Here is a 27,147-nt window from a genome sequence, read left to right on the forward strand (position 1 = left end):
GGGCTGCCTGCCACAAGCCACCCCGTCCTCTGGAGGCCTGAGCTACTGACAGGGACCAAGTACCTGTGCTCTCGGTCACCACCTCAAGGTCAATGCCCTCTGGCTGGTCCTCAAACTTCTCCAGCTCGGAGAGCGTTGGCTTCACACCCTCTGTGATCTGAGCCCCAAGAGACAAAGGGAAGAGGAGGAAGTAGACGAAGGTCAGTGTCACAGCCCAGCCATGCGGGCTAGTGAGATGGTGAGATTTATTTCCCCAGGGACACTCCTACACTAACGGCTTAGCAGATTAAGCAGGAGAGACCCAGATAACCCACTGCTCTGGGACCTGGACTTGGCCTCCCTGCACCCCACCATGGTAAGCAAGATGCCCTCTGGGACCCTCACCACAGCAGACATAGCAAAGCTCTTGAAGAGAAAACCCTTCCGGCTGTAACGGTTCCCCTCGAAGATGAGGAAGTCACCATCAGAGGCAACATCACCACCCAGGGACCTGGGATTTTGTGGGGGAGAGAAGATTGCAAGGGAGATTAAGAAGAGAATCTTGCTGAGTCTCAGGCTCCTCTACTGGCAGACACAGCAGAGCAGGGAGAGGATTGCAGGATGGCTGTCCCGTCCCATCCCATCCCATCGAGTGACCTGTCCCAAGCCCAAGGGCTCCTCCCTGCACTCTGCTGCCCTCTCCCTACATGACTGTTCAGCACAGTACACCTTACCCTCTGATGAGTTACTGTTTGATACATCTCCTGAAGGGCAGACCTTTAACATTTTTCATTCACTGATCTTTCCCCTAGAGCAACACCTCACACGCACACCAGAGGCACTCGGAGAATACTAGCTGGACCAAGTACTGGACGGTGCTATTGGTTAACATGCCTGGAGCACTCCGCCTGCACCTGGCCACATACCTTGTAGACTCTTCACTAACATGATCCACATTTCCCAGGGAAATGAGAGAGTGAGGCTCGCTTGGGGTACACCTCATGGCAAGGGTGGTCTGAGTCAGGATTTAAAGGCGGGGGATGAGACTCCCAAGCCTATGCCTTAATTTTCCTGGCCCTGCATGTGGGGTGGGGACACTCAGTTTCTGCCCACGCTTCTAGAATGAGGAGGGAAAGCCTGCCCCACTCCCAAAATAGGGAGTGTGGGGGAGCAGGCCGAGCTCCTCCTGCCACTCACTCAACCCTCTTCTTGTTTGAATACTGAGTTTGGTAGAGGCCCAAGCCAGTTCTGCAGGCCATGTCAGGGTGCTCAGGAAAAGGAGGTCCGATCAGGTGGGACAGCAGAGGGGTAAGTAAGTAGGTCCAATTTAGGCATGTGACGTATTAGCCAAGTCCTGGGATGCAGCTCAAAAGATGTTCCATAATCCCCTTAACAGAATGAAAAACCATCTGGTGGCTCACAAGGGGTTCCAGAACAGGACAGTGGGAAAGGGTCAGTGCGGCTCTCATTCCTCCAGCTCCTCCTCTCCCTCCCTCCCCATCAGGAGCCCTCTGGCTAGCCCTGGAACACTGGGGTCACTGCGCTGCTCCAAAGCTTCCTCCAGCTGGGGAGGGCGAGGGATACATCCTGACGAGGAAGGGCTCTGTGGCCTCATCTCTGCTGTCCAGGGATCAGAAGGTCAGGGAAAGAGACCTTACAAAGCCTGCCAGGCTGAGAAACCCCATTTTAGCATGTGATACTGAAGCCAAGTGCTATTCTGGGTACACGTGCTCTGTAACTCATCTGATTCTTACGACAATCCCAAGAGGCAGGGATCATTACTGTGGATGTTTATAGCACAGGAGCCAGAGGCCCAGGGATGTTAAATTGGCTGAGGCAATGCTCCCAAGCTGACCACTCACAAAATAAACCACAGATGGGTCAGGGGGCCCATTCCCTTGGGGGAACCTGCAAAGGTGCACTCTGCATCACAGCTCAGGGAACTCTGCCCAGCCAGGCCCCAAGGACACTTACCTGATCTTCTCGGCGTCAAACAGCCTCTGGGGAGGCCGCTTAAACTTCTTCCTTTTAGCAAACCAGTCTTTCTGTGGAGGAGAGGGGGCATGGGTGGGAAGGGTGAAGGAGGAGCACTCAGCCCCCAGCAGGATGGAGCATCCTCCCCACCCATGAGCCACAGTGTGTCCCCCTGGTACCAAGCTCATGCGGGCCTTGATGCGGTCGTAATCAATGCGGGGGATCATCTTCAAGGAGATCGTGTTTTGGCTGGGTTCCACATAATCCACCTGAAGGGAGGGAGGTGGTCAGGAGGGCTCTGGCCCTAGACATAGAAGGGCAGGACAGGGGATGATGGGGAAGAAACTGGACTGCTGACAATTCCCCATTCTCTGTAGCCTCTCTCCCCTCAATTCTGAAGCAGATTACCCAGTGCCTGCTTGACGTATCTACTTGGATGTCTAAAAGGCCCCTCAGGGACGCCTGGGTGGCTCAGTGGTTGAGCGTCTGTCTTGGGGTCCTGGGATTAGGCCTGCATTGGGCTCCCTGCAGGGAGGCTGCTTCTCCCTCTGCCTATGTCTCTGCCTCTGTGTGTCTCTTATGAATAAATAAAATCCTTAAAAAAATAAAAAGAAATAAAAGGCCCCTCAAAGCTAGTACAACCACAACTAACTTCCTGGTTACCCCCAATCCTGCTCCTCTTCTAGTCTTCTCCCATTCCATCATTCCTTCTGCACTGGCACACAGCCTGGGAGTCGTTCTGAACTCACTTCTTACTCTCCCGTCCATCTCCAGTGTCCTAACATCTCCTGTCAGCTCTGTCTTCAGAAAATCTGACCTCTCCCTGCTCCTCTCAACTGCAACTCAGGGCCTGTCCCACCATAACCTGCTCCCAGGACTATGGTGGCAGTCTCCTCACTGGTCTCTGTGCTTCTATAGCCCCATCTGGTGCAGTCCAGGGTTTGACAGCCAGCTAATTCTTTGTTGTGGGGGCTCTTCCCTACATTGGAGGACGTTAGCAGCAACCCTGGCTTCTATCCACTAGATGCTAGTAACTACCCCCCTCAGTTGACACAACCAAGAAAAGTCCCCTGCCGGACAATACTGCCCCTGCTTGAGAACAGGAATCGATTCTCAATGAAACTACCAGAGTAATCCTATTAAATTCCAAGTCAGGCTATGTCCCTCCATCTCCAGTAGAAGCTAAAGCCCTAGGATGGGCCACAAGCACAGTTCCCTCCTTGAGCCCACCTCCTACCACTCTCACCCTTGAGCACTCTGCTTCGGCCAGGGCAGCCCTATTCACATGCTGTTCCTTCTGCTGCAACACTCTTCCCCAAGAATTCCACAAGGCTCCCTCCCTTACCTCCTTCAGATTTTTACTCAGCATGCTTTGAACATGCACAGAAGATGGTCATCTATTTCCTATGTGTTCCCAATAAAATCTAGGCTCTGCATCACCTAACCTGAGTGGAGGTCTGCTGTGCACCAGGTAGGGGCTGGGAATGACCAAAGGAAAAGGAAGGGGACAAAAGAGGGGAGCAGGAGTGTAAAAGCGAGCCTTAGCCCCTCAGTTACCCAGCCCCACCCCCACCCCTGGCACCTGGGCGATGTCGTCCTTATAGATGCCCCTCTTCAGGCGGACCCAGGATTTTGGCTTCAGGTTGGCCACCTCCTTCACGACTTTGAGAACATCTGTCATCTCCTTGATGGGCACCATCTGCTGGTTCCAGTAGCCAAGCCGCAGGTTGCCTACACCTTCAATGGCCTGCTTCACATGTGTCTGCTTATAGGCCTCCACGTAGATATAACCCTTCACGTGCTCTGGTGCCACCACTGACTTAATCTGCAGGGGCTGTAGGACCGACCCAGTAGCAGGAGACAGTGAGACACAAGTAACATGAACAGTAACAGCTGCCACTACAGCACTCTCTCCCAGGAATTTATCCAACAGAAATGTTTGTGAAATGACCCGGACACAAGGATGTCCACTGCAGTTATTGATTACGGCAAACAAACAAGACTGGAAATTTTTAAATGCCCCCAAGAGGGATTTGTTAAACTATAGCATAACCATTCCACGAAATATAATGTAACACTTAAAAAATAATGAATCTACACATAGTGATGTAGAAAGGAAACCAACAGAGGTGCTCCTGGGTGGCTCAGTCAGTTAAGCATCCAAAACTTGATTTCAGTTCAGGTCACGATTTCAGGGTTGTGAGATGGAGCCCCATGTTGGACTCTAAGCTGGGTGTGTAGCCTGCTTAAGGTTCTCTCTTCCTCTGCCCCTCCCATCCTGCTCCTGCTCACACATCCCCTTGCCCCCCCAAAAAAGGGAAAAAAAAAAAAAGAAAAGAAAGGTAAACAACACATACCATGTATAAAAAAGAACTGGATGGAAGAGAACTGAAATGACTATACTAATAGCAAACAGAACACACTTTAAGACAAAAGGTGTTACCAGAGACAAACAAGAATGTCTTATACTGCTAAAGTTCAATCATCCAAGAAGATACAAGAAGTGCAAACCTATATGAACTTAACAATAGAACCTCAAAATACACAAGGCAAAAAGCAACAGAAATAAAAGGAGAAATTGATAGTTCACCAATAATAACTGGGGACAACACCCCACTTTCAACAACAGGCAGAACTAAACAGGAGATGAACAAGGAAACAGCACTTAAACAATCCTGTATACCGACTAGACCTCACACACATCTACAGATACAATTCTGTCGAACAGTAGTGGAATGCAGCACATTCTTAGGGTATACTTAACATTCTCCAGAATAAACCATATTGTTAGCCCATTAAAGTAAGTCTCAATAAATGTAAAAGAATTGAAATCATATGAGATATATCCTCCAACCACATAGAAGTGAAATTAGAAATCAGTAAAGATTTAGAAAATTCACAACCATGTGGAAATACACTCCTAAGTAACCAATGGATTTAAATTAAGAATTACAGGGTGCTTGGCCGGCTCAGTGGGTGGAGCATATGACTCTTGATCTCATGGTTATGGAGTTCAAGCCCTACCTTGGGTACAGAGATTACTTAAAAATATTTAAAAAAAAAAAAAGAATTACAAGGGATATTAGAAAGTATTTTGAGGGGTGCCTGGGTGGCTCAGTTGGTTAAATGTCTACCTTCAGCTCAGGTCATGATCTCAGGGTCCTGGGATCAAGCCCCACATCAGACTCTCTGCTCAGCAAGGAGCTTGTTTCTCCCTCTACCTCTGCCTGCCTCTCTGCCTACTTATGTGTGCTCTCTCTCTCTCTACCAAATAAATAAAATCTTAAAAGATTTTAAGATTTTTTATTAAAATAAAATCTTAAAAAAAGTATCTTGAGATGAATGAAAACAAAAACACTAAACCTTAAGGGATATGAGAGAGCTGTGCTTAGAGGTAAATTTACACCTGTAAAAAAGAAAAAAAGTCTCACATCAATAACCTAACCTTCCACCTTTAAGAAACTAGAAAAGGAGGGGTGCCTGGGTGGCTCAGTTTATTAAGCATCCCAACTCTTGATTTCAGCTCATATGATCTCAGGGTTGTAGGATTGAGCCCCATGTCAGGCTCCAAGCTGGGCATTGAGCCTGCTTGGGATTCTTTTGCTCCCTGTCCCTCTGCCTCTCTCCACTCTTAAAAAAAAAAAAAATAGAAAAAGAAAAAGAAAAAAAGAAAGAAAAGGGAAAGAAAACTAAACACCAAGCAAGCAGAAAAAAAAAAAAAAAGAAATAACAAGCATCAGAATGGAAATAAATAAAAGACATAAAAGAAAAATTGAGAAGTCCATCAAAACCAAAAGCTGGTTCTTTGAAAAGACTAACAAATTTGACACACCTGTAGCCAGACTGACCAAGAAAAAGACAAGACTCAAGCTACTCAAGACTGAAATGAGTAAAACCAGGAATGGAAGAAAGGACATCACCACCAACTTTACAGGATAATGAAGCAATACTATGCTACTATGTACATGAGCAAGTGTACATAATCACACCAAGAGATTAGATATCCTCAATGAAATGAATGTTTTCCGCAAAAAGACATGCACTACCAAAACTGACTCAAAAAGAAACAGAAAATCTAGGACGCCCTGGGGGGCTCACTGGTTGAGTGTCTGCCTTTGTTTTTTTTTTTTTTTTTTTTTTAATTTATTTTTTATTGGTGTTCAATTTACTAACATACAGAATAACACCCAGTGCCCGTCACCCATTCACTCCCACCCGAGTGTCTGCCTTTGGCTCATGTTGTGATCCTAGAGCTCCAGGATCGAGTCCCACATAGGGCTCCTGTGTGGAGCCTGCTTCTCCTCCCTCTGCCTGTCTCTGCCTGTCTCTGTGTCTCTCATGAATAAATAAAATCTTAAAAAAAAAAAAAAAAAACTGAAAAAAGAAATAGAAAATCTGAATAGACCTACTAAGAAGTAAAGATATTGAATAACTAATTGAAAACTTTTTTTTTCTAATTGAAAAATTTCAAAAAAAAAAAAAAAAAAACAAAAAAAAAAAAAAAAAGAAAAATTTCTACATGCACACAAACAGAAAATCACCAGCCTATCACAAACAGCCAGGACTAGATAGCTTCACTGGTGAATTCTATCCAACATTTTAATAATATTGTTCCTCCACAGACTCTTTTTAGAAGGAGGAATATTTTCCATCTCATCCCTTGAATCTACTATTAACTTGATACCAAAAACAGTATCAAATGTGGATGCAAGTATCTTTTTTTTTTTCCCCAAAGATGTTATTTGAGAGAGAGAGAGACACACCTCACAAGCAGGGGGAACAGCAGGGAGCCCTATGCAGGACTCGATCTCAGCACCCTGAGATCATGACCTGAGTCAAAACCAAGAGTCAGATGCTTAACTGACTGAGCCACCCAAGTGGCCTTGGATACAAATATTTTTAATAAAAAAGCATAATTGGATCTAGCAACACATAAGATCATACACCATGACCCTGAATTTTATGGTACGGAAATTATATCACAATCGAAAAAAAACAAAAAACAACTATATTGTTTCAGCATTGCTTGTAATAGTGGAAAAAAGAAACAGCCTTATATTTACTGGGCATACAAAGATACTTAAGGTATTGAGAAAACGCTCACTACAGAATAATACATACACTACATAATATTGTTTTACACAAACAAAACAAAACAAACAAAAAACACCCCCAAAAACTGACATTTCTTGACTTGCAGAGAAGATGACCTGGAAAGACACACACCAACAGTAATTTCTTTTGAAAACTGGGACTCAGGGATGGAGATGTGGCCTTCTCCAACACACATATACTTCTTTGGTCATCAAAAACAAAAACAATAATCAGTCATGACTCAAATGGTCACTGGAATTTTGCCTAGGATGCACGATCGAGGTTTGAGCACACTTAAAATGACCTGCAAATCAGGTCAAACTATCCACTTAGTCCCAGTGACATACATCCACTGCTTCAGCAAGTAAAAACAATGCATTTGGCCCAACATGGATCATAGTAAGTGAGAAAATCACCAGCCAGCAAAGGGTTGGTAGTAGCCACCCCCCGCCCCCATGTTTCGTGAATTTGGAGTATACCCTTTGTAGGGTTTGCCCCTGTTCCAAAACTGACAATTACATCTCTGACAATAACTATACTTACTGAACACAAGCTGCAGGACAAGTCCCAGCGGAAAGCTGGACATGTCCAAAGCTACTTAATCCTAATGATGCTGAAGGGCAAGCAAGGTGCCTAGAAACGGGGAGTGGCTTGATCTAAGTCACAGGGCTAGGACGCAGCAGGGGCAGGATTCCAACTCCAAGAATTAATTAATTAATTAATTAATTTTTAAACTCCAAGAATTTAAAGAGAGATCTGAGAACCTAATGCAGCATCTTCCTGTTTTGTGTGCTGTGAGTGAACAGGGTTGGGAACAGGCAGAAAAGGCTCAGGAAGCTAACAAGGCTGGCTTCTGGGGGGCTACATGGGCTGGTGAGCCCTACCAGAAGGGCAAAAAAAGTGAAGACGGTACCTCTGTCAGGCACTGAAGAGCCTTTCAAATCCAGGGAGGGGTCAATTTTCCAGCTAAAGCAGCTCACTTTACGGGCACTGCTCCTGGCTGCAAGGGTACCTGGTACCCTTGGATCTATACTGTCCTTCCCTCTGGGCTTCACTCTCTTTTCCAAGCTACCTGCCTACCCAACTTACCGTGTCTGTGAACTGGTAGGCAATGAACTTGCGCATCAAGGAAATGGCTGTGGCCCTTTCCTCCCCAATCTGGAAGAAGAGACACAGACTTCAGAGAGATGACGACAGGAAACATGGACACAGTAAAGGGGATAGGAGACAGCAGCAAGGCAGACAGAGTCATCAGGCAAGAAAGATAAAATAGAAGAAAGAGAGAGAGGAGCAAGAGAGATGAAGTCCAGAGCAAGAGGATGGGCAGCAGGACAGACCGGGTGAGACACAGTGAGTGACAGGCGGAGAGGGGGGAAGGGGGCTGGGAGGTGGGGGATGAAGAGGCAGAGACTCACAGGCCCAGGAGACCCAGGATAGAAAGATGGCAAGCTCTCCCGGACAAGGCCACCTCCCCCAGCCTCCTGCTACCCAGAGTACACACCTTACATTTGACAGTCCACAGATTTGGATCCCTAGACAGGAGAGGAAAAGGAACCCCTTCAGTGAAATGGCCTCATCACGAGACCTGAAACACCACACCCATCTTTCTTCCCCTCCCTCTATGCCCCCTTCTCCATCCTGCCATCCATAAGCAGGGGAAAGAGGGCAAGTGCCAACCTGCCACTAGTCCCCATCATCCAGCACTCTGGGTCTGCCTAGGTACATGTCCCCACTCTCAATACAAAATTTCCCCCATCTCAGCCTGCCCATCCCACCCCTCCCTTACTTGACTCCTGGGAGCAGCTGCTGCTGGGTGATGTCATCTGAGAGCTCATCGGATCCTCCATATACCCTGGAGAGGGGAGAGCAGTTGGGAAGGGGGGTGATGCTCTGTCAGAGCCTTGACCCTTCCCGAAAAGGGACCACCTGTCCCCACTCCATGCCCTTACGTCTCTCCCACAGACGACTTGGCATATTTCTTCATGTAATACTCGCCCAGTTCTTCCTCTCGCTGGTCCCTGGGATGTGAAGGGGGAAAGTGAACATGAATGAAAGGCTGGAGAGGAGGGTGGGCTGACCTGCCCCCAGATCTCCCCTGGGAGCCAATCTCACCCTTTTGCCTCCCTGCTTACCTCCAGAGGTTTTGTAGGCGGCGAGCCCCAGAACGGTCTTCATCCAAGACAACATTATCGATATTGGAAGCTGCAGAAAAATGTGCAAATGGGGTGAATACAGGGAGGTGAAGGGCAGGGATCTGGAGAAAGTGATAGGGGCTGAGAGGGCCGGAGCTGGGCCCTGGGGCAGGAGACACCTCACTTAGGAACCCCCAACCCTCACCCTCTACTCTGTCCTGCTAAGCATCCTGCTTCTCACGAAAAAGACTTGGGGACAGGGCCCAACAGGTGGGGGCATCCAGCCATTCCCCATCTCACAACCACTAAGTATGCCCTTAACTCCATCTCACTCCACCTATCCCTGCCACCCACAATGCTCACACACACGCACAAACACATACACACTTTCCCAGGCCAATGGCTGGAGACCTGGCCTCAGGACTCTCTGATTCTGGATCCTATATGAGTCAGAGCCCCCAGGGCTAGTTGGGGGTCAGGGGTTAGGGAGGGTGCTGTGGGCAGGAAGGAGATGTCAGGATATGGGAGGAGGGTCGGGGACTCACAGTTTTCAGACTCTTACCTTCAATCTCTTCTACTTGGAGGAAGAGGAGGTGGTGGTGGTGGTGGTGGTGGTGGTGGTGGTGGTGGGCGAGGGCAGACAAAGTATGAGCCAAATTATAGCAGCGAAATCAACCAATGGGTTGGGGGAAGGGGAAGGGAGGGACACAGGAAGGTTGAAAATCAAAAGTAAAGGCCAGGCATCAGGTGGTTGGGGGAGAAGCCGAAATGTATGAGGCGCACAAAACGGAAAATAACAGGGAAGTAGGGTCACTGGCCCAGGAAGTGGGGGGTATCTCGGGACAGAGCCCACCCCCCTACAACCCCTAGAAGGGGATTCACTGGGGCCCTGGGATCCCAGAGTCCTCTTCCCACCACACCCACCACCCACAGCCCCCACCCCCCAACTCATGGGCCTAAAAGGAAAAGGGTACAGAGCTGGTCTCTCTGGCAACGACAGAAAGAAGCGAGGTGAGGAGGGTGGGGGGTGGGGGTGGTGCAGGGCATGGGGTGGGGAATGGGCTCTCAAGACCATTGGTCACACCCCAAAGTGGTCTTGCAGAGGTGGGGCCCCCACACACCTTTCTCTAGAATGTCCTCTGCTCCGTCCTCCCACTGGTCCTCATCCTCATACTCATCATCCACATCTGCACCAGAAAAGCCAAGTAGTCAGGGAGGTGGGTGCAGCAAAGGCAACCTCAGAACAGTGGCTCCTGGGAGACATCACTGGGAGATTGGCAAGACAACCACCTACCCTGCAGATCATGACAGAGGCCTGCATAGGTGAGGCTCTTGCTCTATGCCACCAAGCTGCTTCAAGCCACAGTATTAGGTCTTCCATGCAGCTCCACCTCCATCTGGCTCTAAAAGCCATCCCTCCCTCAACCCCACCCATAAGTCCATTTAAAAAATCATATCGGGGGATGCCTGGGTGGCTCAGTGGTTGAGTGTCTGCCTTCGGCTTAGAGCGTGATCCTGGAGTTCTGGGATCGAGTCCCACATTGGGCTCCCTGCAAGTAGCCTGCTTCTCCCTCTGCCTGTGTCTCTGCCTCTCTCTGTGTTTCTCATGAATAAATAAATAAAATCTTAAAAAAAAAAATCAGATCAGGGACACCAGCCTGGCAGAGTCTGTACAGCATGTGACTCTTGATCTTGGGGTTTGAACCATGAGATTGGTTCAAATCTCGTGCTGGGTGTAGAGATTACAAAAAAAAATAAACTAAACTTAAAAATATATATATATATCAGATCAAAATAAGCACAAAAATTTCCTCCAAGCTATCAAGACCATTATATGTTTTTTTAAAGACAGGATTTACAGTCTATTGGTTTTGTTATCTTCCCCTTACATTTGTAACACTGACACTTAGTGTCCTGTGCACACTGCTCTGTTGTGAGTACGTGCCACCGAGTCCCAGCTGAATCCTCTGGGCGACTCTGAAGGAGGTACCACCACCGTTCTGATTTTTACAGTGATGGCTCTGAGGCCCAGAGAAGTGACCTAACTGGTCCAAAGACTCTCAACTGGTCCCTGAGAAACAGGCTAGCTCCAGGGCTCATGCACCAAACCTCTTCACTAAGATACTCATACTCTTTCATACATAGCGAATTTTATGCTAAAAGCTGAAGAGTGATACCCCCACATGATAAAAGAATCCAGGGATCCCTGGGTGGCGCAGCGGTTTGGCGCCTGCCTTTGGCCCAGGGCGCGATCCTGGAGACCCGGGATCGAATCCCACATCAGGCTCCCGGTGCATGGAGCCTGCTTCTCCCTCTGCCTATGTCTCTGCCTCTCTCTCTCTCTCTGTGACTATCATAAACAAATAAAAATTTTAAAAAATTATATTTAAAAAAAAAAAGAATCCAAAGCAGAGGATGTATGTGTGCAATGAAGTTTCCTTCCCATCTAGCTCCCACTAGCTCAGTCCCCTTCCCCAGAGGCAACTCTGTGACCAGTTTCCTGCCTAGAAATCATCTGTGCATATAGAAAAGATGCATCTAAATCCCCCACCACTACCTGCCCCAATGCAACTTTTTAACACACTGTTGGGTACTTTTCCTCTTTTTTCTAAGCAATCATACCAGCCTGGGGCTCTTCCATAGGAGAATATGCCACATTTGCTGATGATCTGCCCCATAACACATTTTACCAGGCCCTTACCATCAACGGACATTTAGGTCACCAGACATTTACAACTGCAAACAGGACTGCGGCAACTATCTTTGGCCTCATATCTTTCTGCACCTGTGCGAGTTTAATTGTCTGGTGAATTCCTAAAAAAAAAGAATTGCTGGATCGAAGGGTCCCTGCCTGTTAAACGTCAATGGGCACTGCCACACACCTTACCATGGGCAGTGCCCAATGCCACTCCCCCCACCGAAACATGATTGTCCCTAGTAGTCCGTGTCTGTGTCACACAGCATGTTATCCCTTTTCTCGATCTGGGCCCATCAGCTACCTAAGATTTCTTCTCAAAGAAAGGACTCCCTCCCCTCAGCCTTTAAGGGGGGACCGGGAGTGTTTCAAGCATTTCCTGCCCCTCTGCTCCCCAATCTTCTCCCAAGAAAATGGTGGCTGGCATTCCAAGTCGTTCTCCTTACGTGGGGTGCCTAGGTGGCTCAGTCAGTTAAGCATCTGTCATCTGCAGGTCATGGTCTCAAGATCCTGGGATCTAACCCCAAATGGGCTCACTGCTCAGCGGGGAGTCTGCTTCTCCTTTTCTCTCTGCCCCTCCCTTAAATAAATGAATAAAATCTTTGAAAAAAAAGTTCTACTTTACATGGGCGTGGGGAACAAGGACTCTCACAGATGGGGGCCAATATCTGGACACAGACATCAAAAGGTTTTAAAAACATATACATCCCCTTTGCCCAGCAGTTTGACTTATAGAGATTTACCATGTAGAAAATCTTCAGGGGCCAGGTTAGATAAAATACATCTTCTCTAATCTCTAAAGAAAATGTATTTATGTCAATTACGAGCAGTGGAAATAAATCACGACAATGTTAACAGCAAATTCAGATATTTTCACGTACAGCTACAGATATTTCAAGATGTCACTTGCATCCATTGTTACTTCAAAATTAGATTCTTATCAGACCCTCCACTAAACCTTGTTATTTTAACACATTCATGACGAAACCCAAACATTCTGCGAATATTTAGGTACTGTATTTCAGTAGAAATGTTCTCTTTGGAATCCTATGCTATTTTTCTGTTAAGCATTTCAGAGCATAATTCTAGGAAGGGGTCTGCAGACTTCAGATTGCCAAAGGAGCCGCAATACAAAAGAGGTTAAGATCCCCTGGTCCAGGGATCCCTGGGTGGCGCAGCGGTTTGGCGCCTGCCTTTGGCCCAGGGCGCGATCCTGGAGACCCGGGATCGAATCCCACGTCGGGCTCCCGGTGCATGGAGTCTGCTTCTCCCTCTGCCTGTGTCTCTGCGCCTCTCTCTCTCTCTCTCTCTCTCTCTCTCTGTGACTATCAAATAAATAAAAAAATTTAAAAAAAAATTAAAAAAAAAAAAAAGATCCCCTGGTCCAGGGACGTCTGGGTGGCTCAGCAGTAGAGCGTCTGCCTTCAGCTCAAGGCGTGATCCCGGGGTCCTGGGATCGAGTCCCCTATCAGGCTCCCTGTAGGGAGACTGCTACTCCCTCTGCCTATGTCTCTGCCTCTTTCTCTGTGTTTCTCATGAATAAATAAATAAAATCTTAAAAAAAAAAAAAAAGAACCCCTGGTTCAGGTAATAAGTTGTGTCTACGTCTAAACACATAGAAAGGTGTTCCCCAGCAGTGTTGCTCGTAATAATGAAAAACACAAACTTCAATGTCTAAGAAGAGATTGGTTAAATAAAACAGATTCTGGAGAAAATACTACCATGTAGCCACTGGGGGAAAAATGGGTATTTTCAAGATGATGATGATGATGATGACAGTAGCTAAAGTTTATAGAGCACTGAGGTGCCAAAAGTTGATCAGAAAACTTTATTTTTTTTTTGATCAGAAAACTTTAAATGAATTAACTTATTTAACTTATCTATGTTATATCTACCTGCACAATCGCTGAAAGTAAAAAAAAAAAAGTTTACAGATCAGTAAATATAATGTGAGCCTTATACTGTTAATAGATAACCACCTTTTCTGAGGGGCTTCTAGGCTGGGGATTTCACTCTGGGTTGCCATTACTTGATGTGCTTTACTTGCTTGGCCCCCCCAAAATCCTCAAATATCCCTGCTGGATTATGAAGGACTGTTTGTTCCCTGGTAGAGAGGGGAAAAGGGGCTCTGAGAGATGAACAGCAACTCACCCAGAGCCACACAGGGAAGAGAGCAGAGCCAGGCCAAAGGAATCCAGGCCTGTCGGCCTCCACTCCCATGCTGCCTACATCTAGGTCATCAGAGGTTTTCACGACGAGCACAGACTTCAGGTCTTTAAGAAATGATAATGGTATTATAACTGTGTATTTATTTTAAAAGGACTGATAGGGACGCCTGGGTGGCTCAGCAGCTGGACATCTGTCTTTGGCTCAGGGCACAATCCTGGAGTCCCAGGATCGAGTCCCACATCAGGCTCCCTGCATGGAGTCTCCTTCTCCCCCTGCCTATGTCTCTGCCTCTCTCTGTCTCTCATGAATAAATAAAATCTTAAAAAAAATAAAAGGACTGATGTTTTAGGAACACAGAAATATTTCAAAGCAAAATTCTACATTTGGTATTTGCTTTGACATCATCAAGCAGTGAGTGGAAGTGAGTAGGAAAAAGCAAAACAGGATTGGTACTAAGCTATTTACTCTTGACACTATGTGGTTAGTATATGGACTTTCCATATACTATCCCACCAGTGTGTGTTTGACATTTACCAAAATAAAAAAAATTTTTTTAAGTATGTTCAAGAAATAGAAGTGAAGGTGGAAGTCCAGCCTCCGCTCAGCACTCGCCAGCCCTGTGACATACCGGCCTCGTCCAGAATGAAGCCGCCATGGCGGGGTTTCTTGGGAGGCCGGTCATCATCTTCTTCTTCCTCTTCCTCATCATATTCTTCCTCCTCTTCCTCCTCCTCTTCCTCCTCCGGCTCTTCCTCCTTCTCACTGCCTGCTACACTCCGCCGCTCTTCCTCTACCTGGAGAGTCAGGTAGGATTGAGGCACCAAGGTTCTGCACCCCCAGATCCAGACACCAAGTCCCCCACCCCCAAGTCTGACACCAGCTAGTCATCACCCCCTGTGCTCTGCATACACTCCCTTCCGCCCTGGCCAGGCCTCTCTGGCAGCCATCCTATCTCAATGACAGCACTGCCATCCCCCCAATCCGCCCAACCAATACCCGGGAGCTGGTCAGACTCCTCTACCTGGCCTGTAAATGCTGCAGCTCCACGAGGTTTGCTCCTTGGCCCTCATCTCTCTGCACCCTACAATTCCCTAGCCCATCTCTTCCGCTCCCTTGGCTGGTGGACATCTCTGCAACGATTCTTGTATCTCTAATCCCAGTCTACACTGCTCCCCGAAGTTACTGCCTGCCTCTTGTTGCTAATTCTTTTTTTTTTTTTTTTAAGATTTTACTTATTTATTCATGAGAGATACAGAGAGAGAGGGAGGCAGAGACACAGGCAGAGGGAGAAGCAGGCTCCACGCAGGGAGCCCGATGTGGGACTCGATCCCTGGTCTCAGGATCACACCCCAGGATGAAGGCGTTGCTAAACCGCTGGGCCACCACCAGGGCTGCCCTCTTGTTGCTAATTCTACGCACAATCTTTACTCCTCAGCTACAAAACACCTCACACCACTGATCCTCCCTAGGGAAAAGCTCTTCCCTTGGCATCTGTCACATCACATCCCCCTGGCTTTTCTCCAACCTCTCTGGCTGATCTTCTGCAAGCCCCTCCTCCTCTGTTCAACCCTCAAGTACTGGCTTCAGTCCCCAGGGTTCAGCAGGGGGCCCACTCTGCTTCTGCCTGCAGACACTCTCCCCCTCGGCCACTTTACCTTCCATAGTCTCGCCTTCCATCTCTGCAGGTGATGCCCCATCTGTTTTCAGTTCCCCACTTTCTTCCAGAACTAGAGGCCCCCATGTGTCAGCAGCCTCCACAGATGCCTCCCTCAGGGGTCCTCTGAGCACACACACCATGTCCTACACTGACTTCGATGTCCTCCCTTAGGTTTCTGCTGGCTCCCTCTAGCTTCCAGGAGGCACCAAACTCTTGACCTTCCTGTTTTTGGAACATTATCCCTCCAATCTGTCCCTTCTTCCCCATCCCCATATCCCCCAGCCTAAGCCAGAACACTGCCCTCTAAAACCCAGCCCCTTGGGACGCCTGGGTGGCTCTGTGGTTGAGCACCTGCCTTCAGCTCAGTGCGTAATCCTGGAGTCCTGGAATCAAGTCCCACATCAGGCTCCCTGCGTGGAATGGAGCCTGCTTCTCTCTCTGCCTGTGTCTCTGCCTCTCCCTGTGTCTCTCATGAATAAATAAATAAATAAATAAATAAATAAATAAATAAATAAAATCTTTAAAACTAAACAAAACCCAGCCCCTTGCCCAGCCTCTTTTCTGGTCTCTTGGCCTCTAAGCCCTCTTTCTGTACCAGTCACAAAAGGAGATGATCCACACAAAGCAGTGTTTGCCAACTTCAATCTTTTCCTCATTAACTTCATGCCTTCTTGCCAAGTTCACATCAGTACAACCCATTTATCTGCTATTTTCTTTAAATTCACTCCAATTTTCATTTAACTTAACAGAAAAACTTTTCCATATTTTGAAATATTTCACAAGTAAAAACGTTTTTAAAGTTAACTTGTCATGGGACAAGACATGGGTGGCTCAGTGGTTGAGTGTCTTGCCTTTGGCCCAAGGTGTGATCCTGGAGTTCCGTGGGATCAAGTCTCACATCAGGCTCCCTAAATGGAGCCTGCTTCTCTCTCTGCTCATATCTCTGCCTCTCTCTCTCTCATGAGTAAATAAATAAAGTCTTTAAAAATAAATAAACTTAACTTGTTATAAGCAAAAAGTAACCATAAAGATAAAAGTAAAACAATGTTATTAAGCACTAGTAAGATACTATTGCCTGCTGCAAGCTATAAGCCAAAAACCTGTTTGCCTAATAAACATGGAGACAAGCTCTTATTATAAGTGTTCAAGGCACAGTAGCACCAAAATGAAACTTTCTGTGACCCAACTAAAAGACAGGACATGCAACTTATACAGGAAATAACTTCATGATGATTCAATGTGGCTTGAGGTCTTGTTCTTATCCCACCTAAAACCACCTCTCATCAACCCCTACCTGGAATGTAACCTATAGTCTTGGGAAACTAAATATGATCAACACAAAAATGGGTCATTTGGTTCCCCGCTTGAAACATGGCCATGGTTTCCCACTGCCCTCAGGTAAAGAACTAGCTCCCTAGCAGCCTAGACTAGAAGCACACACTCTGCCCACTGCCTCTCCTTCTCATCCTGCCTCTTTAGGCTCCCCACTCACCCAAATGCTAGGTCCCAGCCATACTGAACTACTCATACCATGCTCTCTGTGCTATCCATTGCCCATGCTGGTCCTCTGCAAAAAAAGCCATTCTCCTTTGACTCTTACTCATAGTTCAATCAAAATACCCCCCTTTTCAGGGAGTCATGCTACCCCCCATCCCCAGCAAAGTCAGGCATATCCTCTGAGCTTCCTCCATCACAGCCTTGTACCACTGTGAGCTCCCTAAGAGCAGGGCCCAGGCTATCTTAGGCATTGCTAGGTTTCTAACATCACCCAGTCCAGGGATAGGAACTGAAGCAACTGAAATATTTGTTTCATACATATTCCTGACTAGTTCACAATGTCCCACTTTTTAACAACTCAAACTACAACAGGACCACAGCTTGATTTCAAGGAACCTTGTCATCACTCTCCTGGCTCAGTCCCAGCAAAACCTTCTCTCCAAACCTGGCTCCCCAATCACTGAGGAGAGAGCTCCTATTACTATCTTTGTGTTATCCTGAAGCTTGAACATGCTCTTACGCTGGGCATCCTCACAATCCCCTGAAGTAACCATCTGTTTGTACAATTATCTCTACCCCGGGACAGGGAGCTCCATGAAGGAGCCTGTGACCCACCATGACAGCAATACTAGTAACACATGTTCATCGAATGAATGAGCAAATTACTGGGACTGAGAATGGTGAAACGGCTCATTCTCCTCAACACTGACTCATCGTCTGCCATCCCTACCTTCTTTGTTCCACAAGGCCTGGTCCTTCAAAGACCATGCTAACATTTGGCTGTCCAAAAAGCCTATCCAGTCCTATCTCTGGTTGGCCTTTCACTGTCCTCCTGCCTCATCTGGTGATAGCTGACAAGCCAGCAGGTGAGTCAAGAGCCTGGTGTGGTGTTGGGAAGTGAGATCTGGACACAGCAAACCAGATGCCCCAGCCAGGAAAAGGACCCAGGGATCGTGTTCTTATTACCACCAGGATCTAACCACAAACAGTGTCCTGAAGCCATGAGTCAGAGAAACCAAGAACCCAGTGCTGCTTGAAGCAAAAGCCCTTCCTAGCATCCTCCCACTTTGCCCCACCCTGACGATGGCTTCCCAATTCCTTCAACTCTTCACTGGAGGCTGAGGATTCCCCAGAGAGCACAAGGATTGACAATCAAATACCTACAGAGAGCAAGAAAAGAACAAAAGTAAGTGGAGGAGGTCAAAGGAAATCCATGGCACTCTCTACCTGATGTTTCCTAGGATACAAGTATATGAAATGTTTACTTAAATCCACCACAAGGCAGGTATGATGATAAATGGCAACTGATATATACCAGGAAATGGGAGAAAATTCCCCATTCTACAGCAGGCTGACACTTCTTAAGCAAAGAGCTGCTGGGGGGCAGCCCCGGTGGTGCAGCGGTTTGGCGTCGCTTGCAGCCCGGGGTGTGATCTTGGAGACCCGGGATCGAGTCCCACATCGGGCTTCCTGCATGGAGCCTGCTTCTCCCTCTGCCTGTGTCTCTGCCTCTCTCTCGCTCTCTCTGAATGAATAAATAAATAAATCTTAAAAAAAAAAAAAAAAAAAAGCTGCTGGGTAGAACAGTCCTGGGTTTCATGTTGCTGGATCCTCTCACTTTCCCAGAAAAGCAGAAAATCATGACTTTTACATGAAATAGTCCTTACAAGTGTTGGCAACTAACTTTAAAAATGATTTAGAGGCAGCCCTGGTGGCTCAGCGGTTTAGCGCTGCCTTCAGTCCAGGGCCTGATCCTGGAGACCCGGGATCAAGTCCCAAGTTCAGGCTCCCTGCATGGAGCTGCTTCTCCCTCTGCCTCGCTCTCTCTCTCATGAATAAATATATAAAATCTAAAAAACCAAAAACAAAACAAAAACAAACAAAAAAACCTGATTTACCTTTCTGGAGGTTAAAAGAAACATTTACAATCATCAAGTCATCTCTTTGTTAGTTTGCAACTGTTGCCTACTAAGTGTAAACTCTGAAAGAAAATTTGCCTGGCTCCACTCTCTTCAACACCTAAGGAAGAATCTGGAACACAGGAGTAGCTGCTCAAACATTTATTTAATCAGCGAAAAAGCCAGAAGTAAACAAAAGAGGAAAATAGGTAACAGCAGAATATTTAAAATCAGATGAACCAAATAGAGCCAAAGCCAGAGTAATCCTTTCAAAACATGAGATCACACCCCTTCTTTGCTCAAAACCTTTCTCACGGCTCTGTCCCACTCAACCAGGACAAATTCCTTAGCAGAACCTTCAAGATCCTATATGATCTGGCTCCTGCTACTTCTTTGTGGCACACGCTCTCCTTGTTACTTCTTGAACAGGCAGGCCCACGCTCCCAACTCTGCACGTGCTGCCCCCCTTACTGCAACACTTTTAACTTCTACACATGGCTCACTCCCTCACCTCCGACATGTCTTTTTTCAAACATCACCCTCTCAGGCTCACCTTACTTAAAACTGACCAAGACTTCCTATTCGCTACTTTTCTCCAGGGTACCCTCTGCCTTACTAAACGATAAACTTATTAGTTATGTTTACTTAGAAACAAGGAGCAAAGACTTTCAAAGTCTGTTTTGTTTATTGGTGCCGGCCCAGGGCAAAGAATTGTGTAGGCACTAAAAATATATCTCTGAAATGAAATGCACACCCCAAAATAGAAGCGAACAGGGAGTGCTTGCTCTATGCCAGGTCCTGTTATTTCACTGTACCTGGCGCATCCCTGGCTTCGCGCACCCATCCATCTGCTGGACTTAGGCTTGCCTACTTTCTATCACTACCAGCAAGCTGGAAGCTCCCAGAGGCCAGAGTTCGTTTTGATGTCCTCCGAGCTCCCACAGGGGCCCTTCTGCCCTGGTCCTGCCCCAGGCGCGATGCCTCCCCACCAAGTCCCAGCCACACACCTCGGCCTCCTCGCCGTCACTGCTGTGCTCACTATCCTCCTCCTCGGAGAAGTTGCTGTCCTCGCTGTCCGACATCTTCTGCTCTTGCAGGAAAAGACGGCGGCCTCAGTGCGCCCCCCAAACAACGGCCCCACCCCAGCCTCAGTTTCCCCGCCAGTTCCCGGGGAGAAGAAAAATCCCTTAGCGCACTTCCGGCAGCCTCGTTCTGGCAACCGTGGTCTCGAAAGGCTATCCCTAAGCCACCTGGTACACCTTCCGAGTCCCCGAATCCGGGCTCTAAGCCTCCCTGGACCCCGGCGACCCTCGGTGCTGCCACCTCGGCGACCGACCCACCCCTCACCGCTCGAGTTCCACCTCAGCCTTCGGTACCAGCAGCTGTTCACACGACGCCCGGCTGGGACTGACGTGCCCTCTCGCGAGAACCTACCCGTTGGCCTCGCCTAACGCGAGATTTCCGGAGCTCGTCTCCGGTGACGCACTTCCTGGGCGCCATCTTGAAAGTGGCAGGTCTGCTTAACGTAGAGCATGGAGTCGACATCTTGGGAGTGTCAAAGAGGGGTACAGCTCCTCCCCTTCTCCGTTAGGCATTTCCAACCGGGAGCTCGAGCTTGTACTTAACTGATGCGGTGTGCCAAGCCGCGAGGAGTCAGGGAAGGACTAAATAATAATGAATTAGCAGATAAATCAGACTTTATCCCCTAGATCCTCTAAAAGATTCCTAGAAGGTAAGTACCCCCATTTTGCCGACAAGAAAACTGAAGCTCAGAAAAATTAACCGCGCAATGGCAGACCTAAGACTCCTCCCCAAGTGTAGGTGACCCTTAAAAACCCTTGCTTTCCTTTACAAATCCCTAAGTTTAAATCAACGGGAATTTACATATTAGTAATTATTTGTCTGACAGGTGGCAAAGAGGACCAGGCGATGAGAGAGAAGAAAAATTAATCTGATGAAGGGGGAAAAAAATCAAACTTTTAAAACACATTGCTGGGGATCCCTGAGTGGCTCAGCGGTTTCTCGCCTGCCTTAGGCCCAGGGCGCGATCCTGGAGTCTCAGGATCGAGTCCCGCGTCAGGCTCCTGGCACGGAGCCTTCTCCCTCTCCCTGTGTCTCTGCCCCTCTCTCTCTCTATGTCTATCATGAATAAATAAATAAAATCTTTAAAAAAATTGCTAAAATTTCTTGCATAAGCATTGAGACACCTGGATTCAATTTACAGAATTTTAATATGCACCTAGTACAGGGTAATATGTGGTTTGGCCACCAACTGGCTCACAAGACAGCTACCAGGGAATGAATACACACTCCCTGATCCAACAATCCCAAACTGAAACCAATATAAACTGGGGAGGGGCTGGTCACTCTATTTTCCTTTCTATAAAATTGGTTCGTGTATTCATTTTTTAAAAGATTTTATTTATTCATGAGAGAAAGAGAGAGAAAGTCAGAGACACAGAGAGAGAAGCAGGCTCCATTCAGGGAGCCCGATGTGGGACTCCATCCCAGAATTCCAGGATCGTGCCTTGGGCCAAAGGCAGACACTCAATCGCTGGGCCACCCAGGTGTGTTCACCTTTATTCATTTTTTAAAGATTTATTTATTTGTATATATATTTATTCATGAGAGGCACAGAGACAGGCAGAGACATAGGCCGAGAGAGAAGCAGGCTACCTACAGGGAGCTTGATGTAGGACTCCATCCTAGGACCCCAGGATCACACCCTGACTCCAAGGCAGAAATTCAACCACTGAGCCACCCAAGCATCCCAAGCTCGGTCTTATTTATTTATTTATTTTTATTTTAAGATTTTATTCATTCACAAGAGACACAGACACAGGCAGAGGGAGTAGCAGGTTCCATGCAGGGAGCTGTATGTGGGACTTGATCCGGGGACCCCAGGATCACACCCTGAGCCAAAGGCAGATGCCCAACCGCTGAGCCACCCAACTATCCCCCAACCTTGGTTCCTTTAAACAGCAGCCCTTCAAAATAGGATTCTACATATAAAATGCTTATTGACCTTGCTGCAAAAAGACATTTACTCCAGGAAACAGTAATTTTCTCCCCATAGAAAGTTCTTCCTTTGTGTGTCAGGTGTTCTCAACCCGTAGCCCCAGTGGTACGTAAGATGCAAGAAGAGAGCGATGCACAATAGCCCCAAAGTGGAAACAGTCCAATATCCATCATGAGAAGAGTGGATAAACAAATTGGGGTGCATCTATACAATGGAATAGTAACAAAACTGCTGGTTGGTACATGAATGAATCTCAAAAACATGCTGAATGAAAGAAACCAGACACTAGAATATATGTAAATATATATATACATAGTACAATTCCATTCATATGAAACCCTAGAGAAAGCAAAATTGATCCAGAGAGAAAGCAGACTGGTGGGTGTCTACGACTGGAGGTGAAGATTAACTGGGAAGGGGCATGAAGGATGCTTTGGGGTGATGGAAATGTGGCTGTGTGTATACATTTGTCCGAACTCAATGAAATATCCACTTGAAATGTATGCTTTTTACGGTACATAAACTACACCTCAATGAAGTTGATTTTGAAACTATGGATGTTCAGGATCCACCAGAGACCAATTATCAAAATCTCTGGGTTGGGGCCTTGACATCAGTATTATTTCAAAACTCTCCAGGTGGTAATTATTTGTTTTCAGGGACTTGAGGCACAAGCCTCTCTCTGTCTGTCCTCTAGGGGTGGGATTAGGTTAGAAGAAATCTGTGCAATTCTGTCCTTTCCCAGAAGAGGAGAGAGGAGGGAGTATCTGAGAGGGAGAGCAGAGGCAGGTGAGAGCCGATTTATCTACCCACCCCCATCCCAGGAGGTCAGAGACTTCAGGTTTCAGATCTTATTTTCCTTCTCTCCTCTCCCCCTTGGCTCCTTGGGTTCCAGATGGGGTCCTCTGGCCTAGAAGAAGGCTTAGGACTGGGAACTGGGGCTAGAAACCCAAGTCCTCTCTCCCTCTCTCCACCCAGCCTCTCCAGCAGTTCCAGGGAGTCTGTGTCTTCCCAGGCTCATGCTGAGGGCAGGTGCTGAGCACAAGCCCCCTGTAATAACTCTAAGAGTTTGGACAGAAAGAGAGGGACAGGTCTCTGAGGATGTCCTTCGCAGGGTGGACAAGGGCCCTGGCCAGTCACCCACAGCCGAGACCCCAGGGCATCCAGCAGACGCTGTAGCCGGAACACCGCAATCCCCAAGGATGGGCCCTCTTCGAACTGGATCACAGACAGCTCCAGCCGGAAGCACCCCAGAGTCTCAGCAGGACACACCTGTGGGGACAGAGTGACTTGGTATCTCTGGGCAAGGGTCTGATCCCAAAATCCCAACCCCAGGGTTTCTGAATTATGGCCTGGGATAAGCCCCTTCACCTCTTTGGCCCTCAGTTTTCTAATCTGTGACAGAGTTCTGAATAATTCCTACCTTCAGGGCTAATGCAAACCTATACCTAGAAAATGACACTTCTTTCTTAAATTACTTTAAAGTGTTGATTTTGTTAGAACAAAATACATTACTGCTATCTACCAGAAATTGATGAATATATCCTGGATGGGAATACTGCCCTAGTTGATGTGGGATCCTTGTGTGGTGTATGTTCTTCACATCCATATACAGTGGACCTCTCTACCTCATAGGGTCAGTGTGAAGAGTTTTTTTTTTTTTAAGATTTTTATTTATTTATTCATGAAAGACACACAGAGAGAGAGGCAGAAACACAGGCAGAGGGAGAAGCATGCTCCATGCTGGGAGCCCAACATGGGTCTCGATCCCGGGACTCCAGGATCACGCCCTGGGCCAAAGGCAGACGCTAAACTGCCGAGCCACCCAGGGATCCTGGTCAGTGTGAAGAGTAAACAAGCTCATATACTTAAACCATTTAGACCAATGCCTGGCAGATGGAGCACTATTTAACCATCACCACCATCATCATCATTTGTTGCTATGTGCCACTTATGTTCTAGGTGTTGGGAGATGGCACAGGGCACCTGGGTGGCTCAGTCCGTTAGGCGTCCAACTCTTGGTTTTGGCTGGGGTCCTGATCTCAGGTTCATGGGATCAAGCTCTACATCGGGCTCCCCACTAAGTGAGGGAGTCTGCTTGGGATTCTCTCCCTCTCCCTCTGTCCCTCCCCACTGCTCACATGCATCTGCAAGTGTGCTCCCTCTCTCTCTCTCTCTCAAATAAATAAATAAATCTTTTTAAAAAATAGGTATTGGAGACAGCAGCAAACAAAATCTATTTGAAGGCTGGGAGCTGGGTCAGCAGCTGGACAGCCAAACACCAGCCCTACTGCCTCCTGCCGCCAACATGTATTCTGAGCTAGTGGATTCTCCCTAAATTTCCAACGCCTGGTAAGGAGCTAATGAAATACTCACCGAAAGGTCATCTGGGGTGTAAAGAGTGCCATCATTTTTGTTTCCCTATAATTTGAGGCAGGGAGAAGAATCAGATCTTGAAGGGGAAAGCCGGACCCTTCTTCAAACATGCCCCCCCCAACCCCCTCCCTGCCTATCTGCTGGCTCTCCCCTCCCTCCTCCTCACCAGCATCTTCATGATGGCAATTAAGAAGTAGAAAGGCTCCCGAGGACAGAGGGGTGATCCTAGGCTTCCCAAGGGCCGTACCAGCAGGAGGATGGTCCAGAGAGGCCACACGGGCACCCTGCCCACCACCCAGGCTTTCTCTGGTCCCAGCCCAGGGTCCTGGAAGCAAGAAGTGCAAAGAGACAGAGCAAGTTGGAAGACTGAAGTGTCCTGACCCCTTCTGGTCCAGCTCCACTCAACCCACAGATACTCAGAAAATGTTCTTCAAGAGGCCAGGGAAGATGGTCATGCTACAGTAGGGAGGGTCCAGGTCAGAGGGCTCCCTGACACCCCCCCCCCCACACACACACACAGGAAGATAAAAGACTCAGCAAGCGTATGAGGATTAGCCCAGAGAGATTAGAGGATTTTGGGAAGTCTAATCCCACCCTCCTCCCCCAACAGGTGCATCAGGCAGCATAAGAGTGTGTGAGTACGTGAATCCCATGGCCTGTCTTCTCATTGGAAAACACCCCTGCTAGGCTTTATCTGTGTTTGCAGGTGCATATTTGGGGATCTGCTCTCCCTTCTACTTCTATTCCTACATCAAGTTTCTCCATATTTCAAATATCTTGAAATCTCCATGCTTGCCTGTACCTGTCTGTCTTCGTTCTCTGAGGGCTGGCCTCTCTGCCTCCGAATCGCCGTCACTTGTGTTTTCTGGGTCCATCTGTAATTGACCCTGTGTCTATCTTCTTTTTCCTCTTCTCCATTGGCCCCTTCTTTGTCTTTCTCCTTCATGTGTGTCTGTCTCTCTTGTGCTTTGTATGTCTGTCTGTCCCCCCAAGTCAGCGTCTGGGTGCTCCCTCCCTCCACCTCTCCTCTCTCTCACCTTGTTGGAGCTGGACTCTGGGCTGGAGGATTCTCCCTCCAGCCACAGATCCGCCCACTAACCTCCACCCAGTCTCCACCTTCCAGGTGCAAAGTGAGTCACCACAGCCCTTTGAACCTTGGACTTCAGGGACGCCTGGATGGCTCAGCGGTTGGGTGTCTGCCTTCGGCTCAGGTCCTGATCCTGGGATCTGGGATCCAGTCTCGCATCAGGCTCTTTGTGGGGAGCCTGCTTCTCCCTCTGCCTGTGTCTCTGTGTCTCTCATAAATAAAATCTTAAAAAAAAAAAAAAAAAGGAACCTTATGGGCAGCCCCGGTGGCTCAGCGGTTTAGCACCGCCTTCAGCCCAGGGCATGATCCTGGAGACCTGGGATGGAGTCTCATGTTGAGCTCCCAGGTTGGAGCCTGTTTCTCTGCCTCTCTCTGTGTGTCTCTCATAAATAAATAAAATCTTAAAAAAAAAAAAAAAAAAAGAACCTTGGACTTCTGACTCAGTACTGCCAGAGAAACTGAAGCAACTGTGGCCCCTCTGCAGCTCTGAGACAAGCCTTTTGCCTGGGGAGGGAGTACCCTGAGTGTGGGGGAGTAAAAGGGCAACTCAATCCCGAGATTCCTCAGATGGGATGGGAGGGTGCTAGGGATGAATTCTGTGGGGAGGAGCTTGGAGAGTAGGGTGACTTGAAGGAGGGAATGAAGAGATGATTTGAAGGTCCCTGGAGAAAGAGGGATTCTAGGGTAGGGACCCTGAAGGGGGGAGCATTCTGAAGGGAGAGTCTCGGGGCACCTAGGTGGCTCAGTGGTTGAGCACTGCCTTTAGCTCAGGTCGTGATCCTGGGGTCCTGGGATCGAGTCTCACATCGGGCTCCCTGCATGGAGCCTGCTTCTCCCACTGCCTGTGTCTCTGCCTCTCTCTCTGTGAATAAACAAATAATGAATAAAATCTTTCTCATGAATAAATAAAATCTTTTTAAAAAAGAAATGAAGGGAGGGTCTCTAAGGTGTGGAGAATTCTAGGGGAGGAACATCCTAGGGGAGGCAGTTGCTGGGAAGAGGAGGCTCTAAAGGGAAGGGAATTCTTAAGTAGATTTTGAAGGAGGGAGGCTCTAAAAGGGAGAGAAATTTTGTGAAAGGGGATTCTACCGAGGAGGTTCCAGGAAGGGTGGATTGCGGGCAGAAGTAGATTCCGGGGCCCCTGAGTGGACGAAGATTCGGGGAAAGAGGAGCTGAGTGAGGGCTCTGAAGAGGGGGGGGGGAGTCTGGAGGAGACTCTAAAAGGAAGGGAATTCTGGTGAAGAGTAGATTCTGAGCGTGGGGCGCTAAAAGGAGATTCTGGGAGAGGATTCTCGGAGCAGGTGGGTTCTGAATCCTGAATCTGGAAATCCCGCCTGACTTCCGGCTGTGGGTTCCGTAGGTGCGATTCCGAGGGAGGATTTGCGGAGCAGGGGAGGACGATAGCCAGTGGCGAGGGGTAAACGGGAGCCTCTTCTGAGGACCGTGAGAATCGAGCTTTTGGGTGGAGGGAAATTTTTAAGGAGCCGAAAGGCAAACGTGGCAGCGGGGGGCAACGACCAGGGTGAGTGTGAAGAACAGCGGGTCTTCAGCCTTCTCCAGCGATTGCACG

At 47.9% G+C, this 27,147-nt stretch overlaps 2 protein-coding genes and 1 long non-coding RNA gene across 9 annotated transcripts in view; 1 reads left to right on the top strand and 2 right to left on the bottom strand.

Annotated features, from left to right (window-relative positions):
* The window catches only part of SUPT5H (SPT5 homolog, DSIF elongation factor subunit), a 28,886-nt gene extending 8,335 nt beyond the window's left edge, over window positions 1-20,551 (bottom strand). Inside the window, exons 1-15 of one of the 5 annotated variants that reach the window (XM_072778049.1) lie at window positions 20,443-20,551; window positions 20,103-20,180; window positions 14,672-14,837; window positions 10,301-10,366; window positions 9,742-9,753; window positions 9,180-9,249; window positions 8,997-9,065; window positions 8,834-8,899; window positions 8,549-8,579; window positions 8,137-8,205; window positions 3,536-3,787; window positions 2,133-2,222; window positions 1,954-2,024; window positions 385-490; window positions 64-157 (exon numbers count right to left, since the gene is read on the bottom strand). In XM_072778049.1, the coding sequence (XP_072634150.1) occupies window positions 64-157; window positions 385-490; window positions 1,954-2,024; window positions 2,133-2,222; window positions 3,536-3,787; window positions 8,137-8,205; window positions 8,549-8,579; window positions 8,834-8,899; window positions 8,997-9,065; window positions 9,180-9,249; window positions 9,742-9,753; window positions 10,301-10,366; window positions 14,672-14,837; window positions 20,103-20,177 (1,237 nt within the window). In that variant the 5' untranslated portion in view covers window positions 20,178-20,180; window positions 20,443-20,551. Of the gene's footprint in view, window positions 1-63; window positions 158-384; window positions 491-1,953; window positions 2,025-2,132; window positions 2,223-3,535; window positions 3,788-8,136; window positions 8,206-8,548; window positions 8,580-8,833; window positions 8,900-8,996; window positions 9,066-9,179; window positions 9,250-9,741; window positions 9,754-10,300; window positions 10,367-14,671; window positions 14,838-20,102; window positions 20,181-20,291 lie in introns of all 5 variants that reach the window. The other 4 variants (XM_072778058.1, XM_072778069.1, XM_072778079.1 and 1 more) reach the window with 4 other exon arrangements.
* A 52-nt stretch (window positions 20,552-20,603) lies between these two features.
* Window positions 20,604-25,821, top strand: LOC140605814 (uncharacterized). 2 transcript variants are annotated; one of them, XR_012008355.1, is made up of 5 exons: window positions 20,604-20,827; window positions 23,229-23,407; window positions 24,325-24,466; window positions 25,101-25,196; window positions 25,614-25,821. It is a non-coding gene; the product is annotated as an uncharacterized lncRNA (long non-coding RNA). The 2 variants fall into 2 exon arrangements; XR_012008354.1 differs by having other exon boundaries at window positions 20,605-20,827; window positions 25,600-25,821.
* LOC140605811 (uncharacterized) lies at window positions 21,876-25,802 on the bottom strand. 2 transcript variants are annotated; one of them, XM_072778162.1, is made up of 4 exons: window positions 25,293-25,802; window positions 24,738-24,815; window positions 24,491-24,535; window positions 21,876-23,386 (listed from the first exon to the last, which is right to left on the bottom strand). In XM_072778162.1, the coding sequence occupies exons 1-4, from the start codon at window positions 25,434-25,436 to the stop codon at window positions 23,132-23,134; spliced, it is 522 nt and encodes a 173-aa protein (XP_072634263.1). In that variant the 5' UTR covers window positions 25,437-25,802; the 3' UTR covers window positions 21,876-23,131. The 2 variants fall into 2 exon arrangements, with proteins under 2 accessions (XP_072634263.1, XP_072634253.1); XM_072778152.1 differs by having other exon boundaries at window positions 24,657-24,815; window positions 25,293-25,793.
* Window positions 25,822-27,147: the final 1,326 nt, after the last annotated feature.

This window comes from Canis lupus, chromosome 1, assembly GCF_048164855.1.
Source record: "Canis lupus baileyi chromosome 1, mCanLup2.hap1, whole genome shotgun sequence".
Lineage (NCBI taxonomy): Eukaryota > Metazoa > Chordata > Mammalia > Carnivora > Canidae > Canis > Canis lupus.

Bases quoted from the DNA above. Each gene is read 5' to 3' on its own strand.
- LOC140605811 (XM_072778152.1), bottom strand. From the start codon at position 25,436: ATGAAGGAGAAAGACAAAGAAGGGGCCAATGGAGAAGAGGAAAAAGAA. The intron at 24,816-25,292 runs GTACAGGCAAGC...TCTTGCTTCCAG, and splicing joins CAGAGAACGAAGACAGACAG to GACCCTGGGCTGGGACCAGA. The intron at 24,536-24,656 runs GTGAGGAGGAGG...CTCAAATTATAG, and splicing joins TTGCCATCATGAAGATGCTG to GGAAACAAAAATGATGGCAC.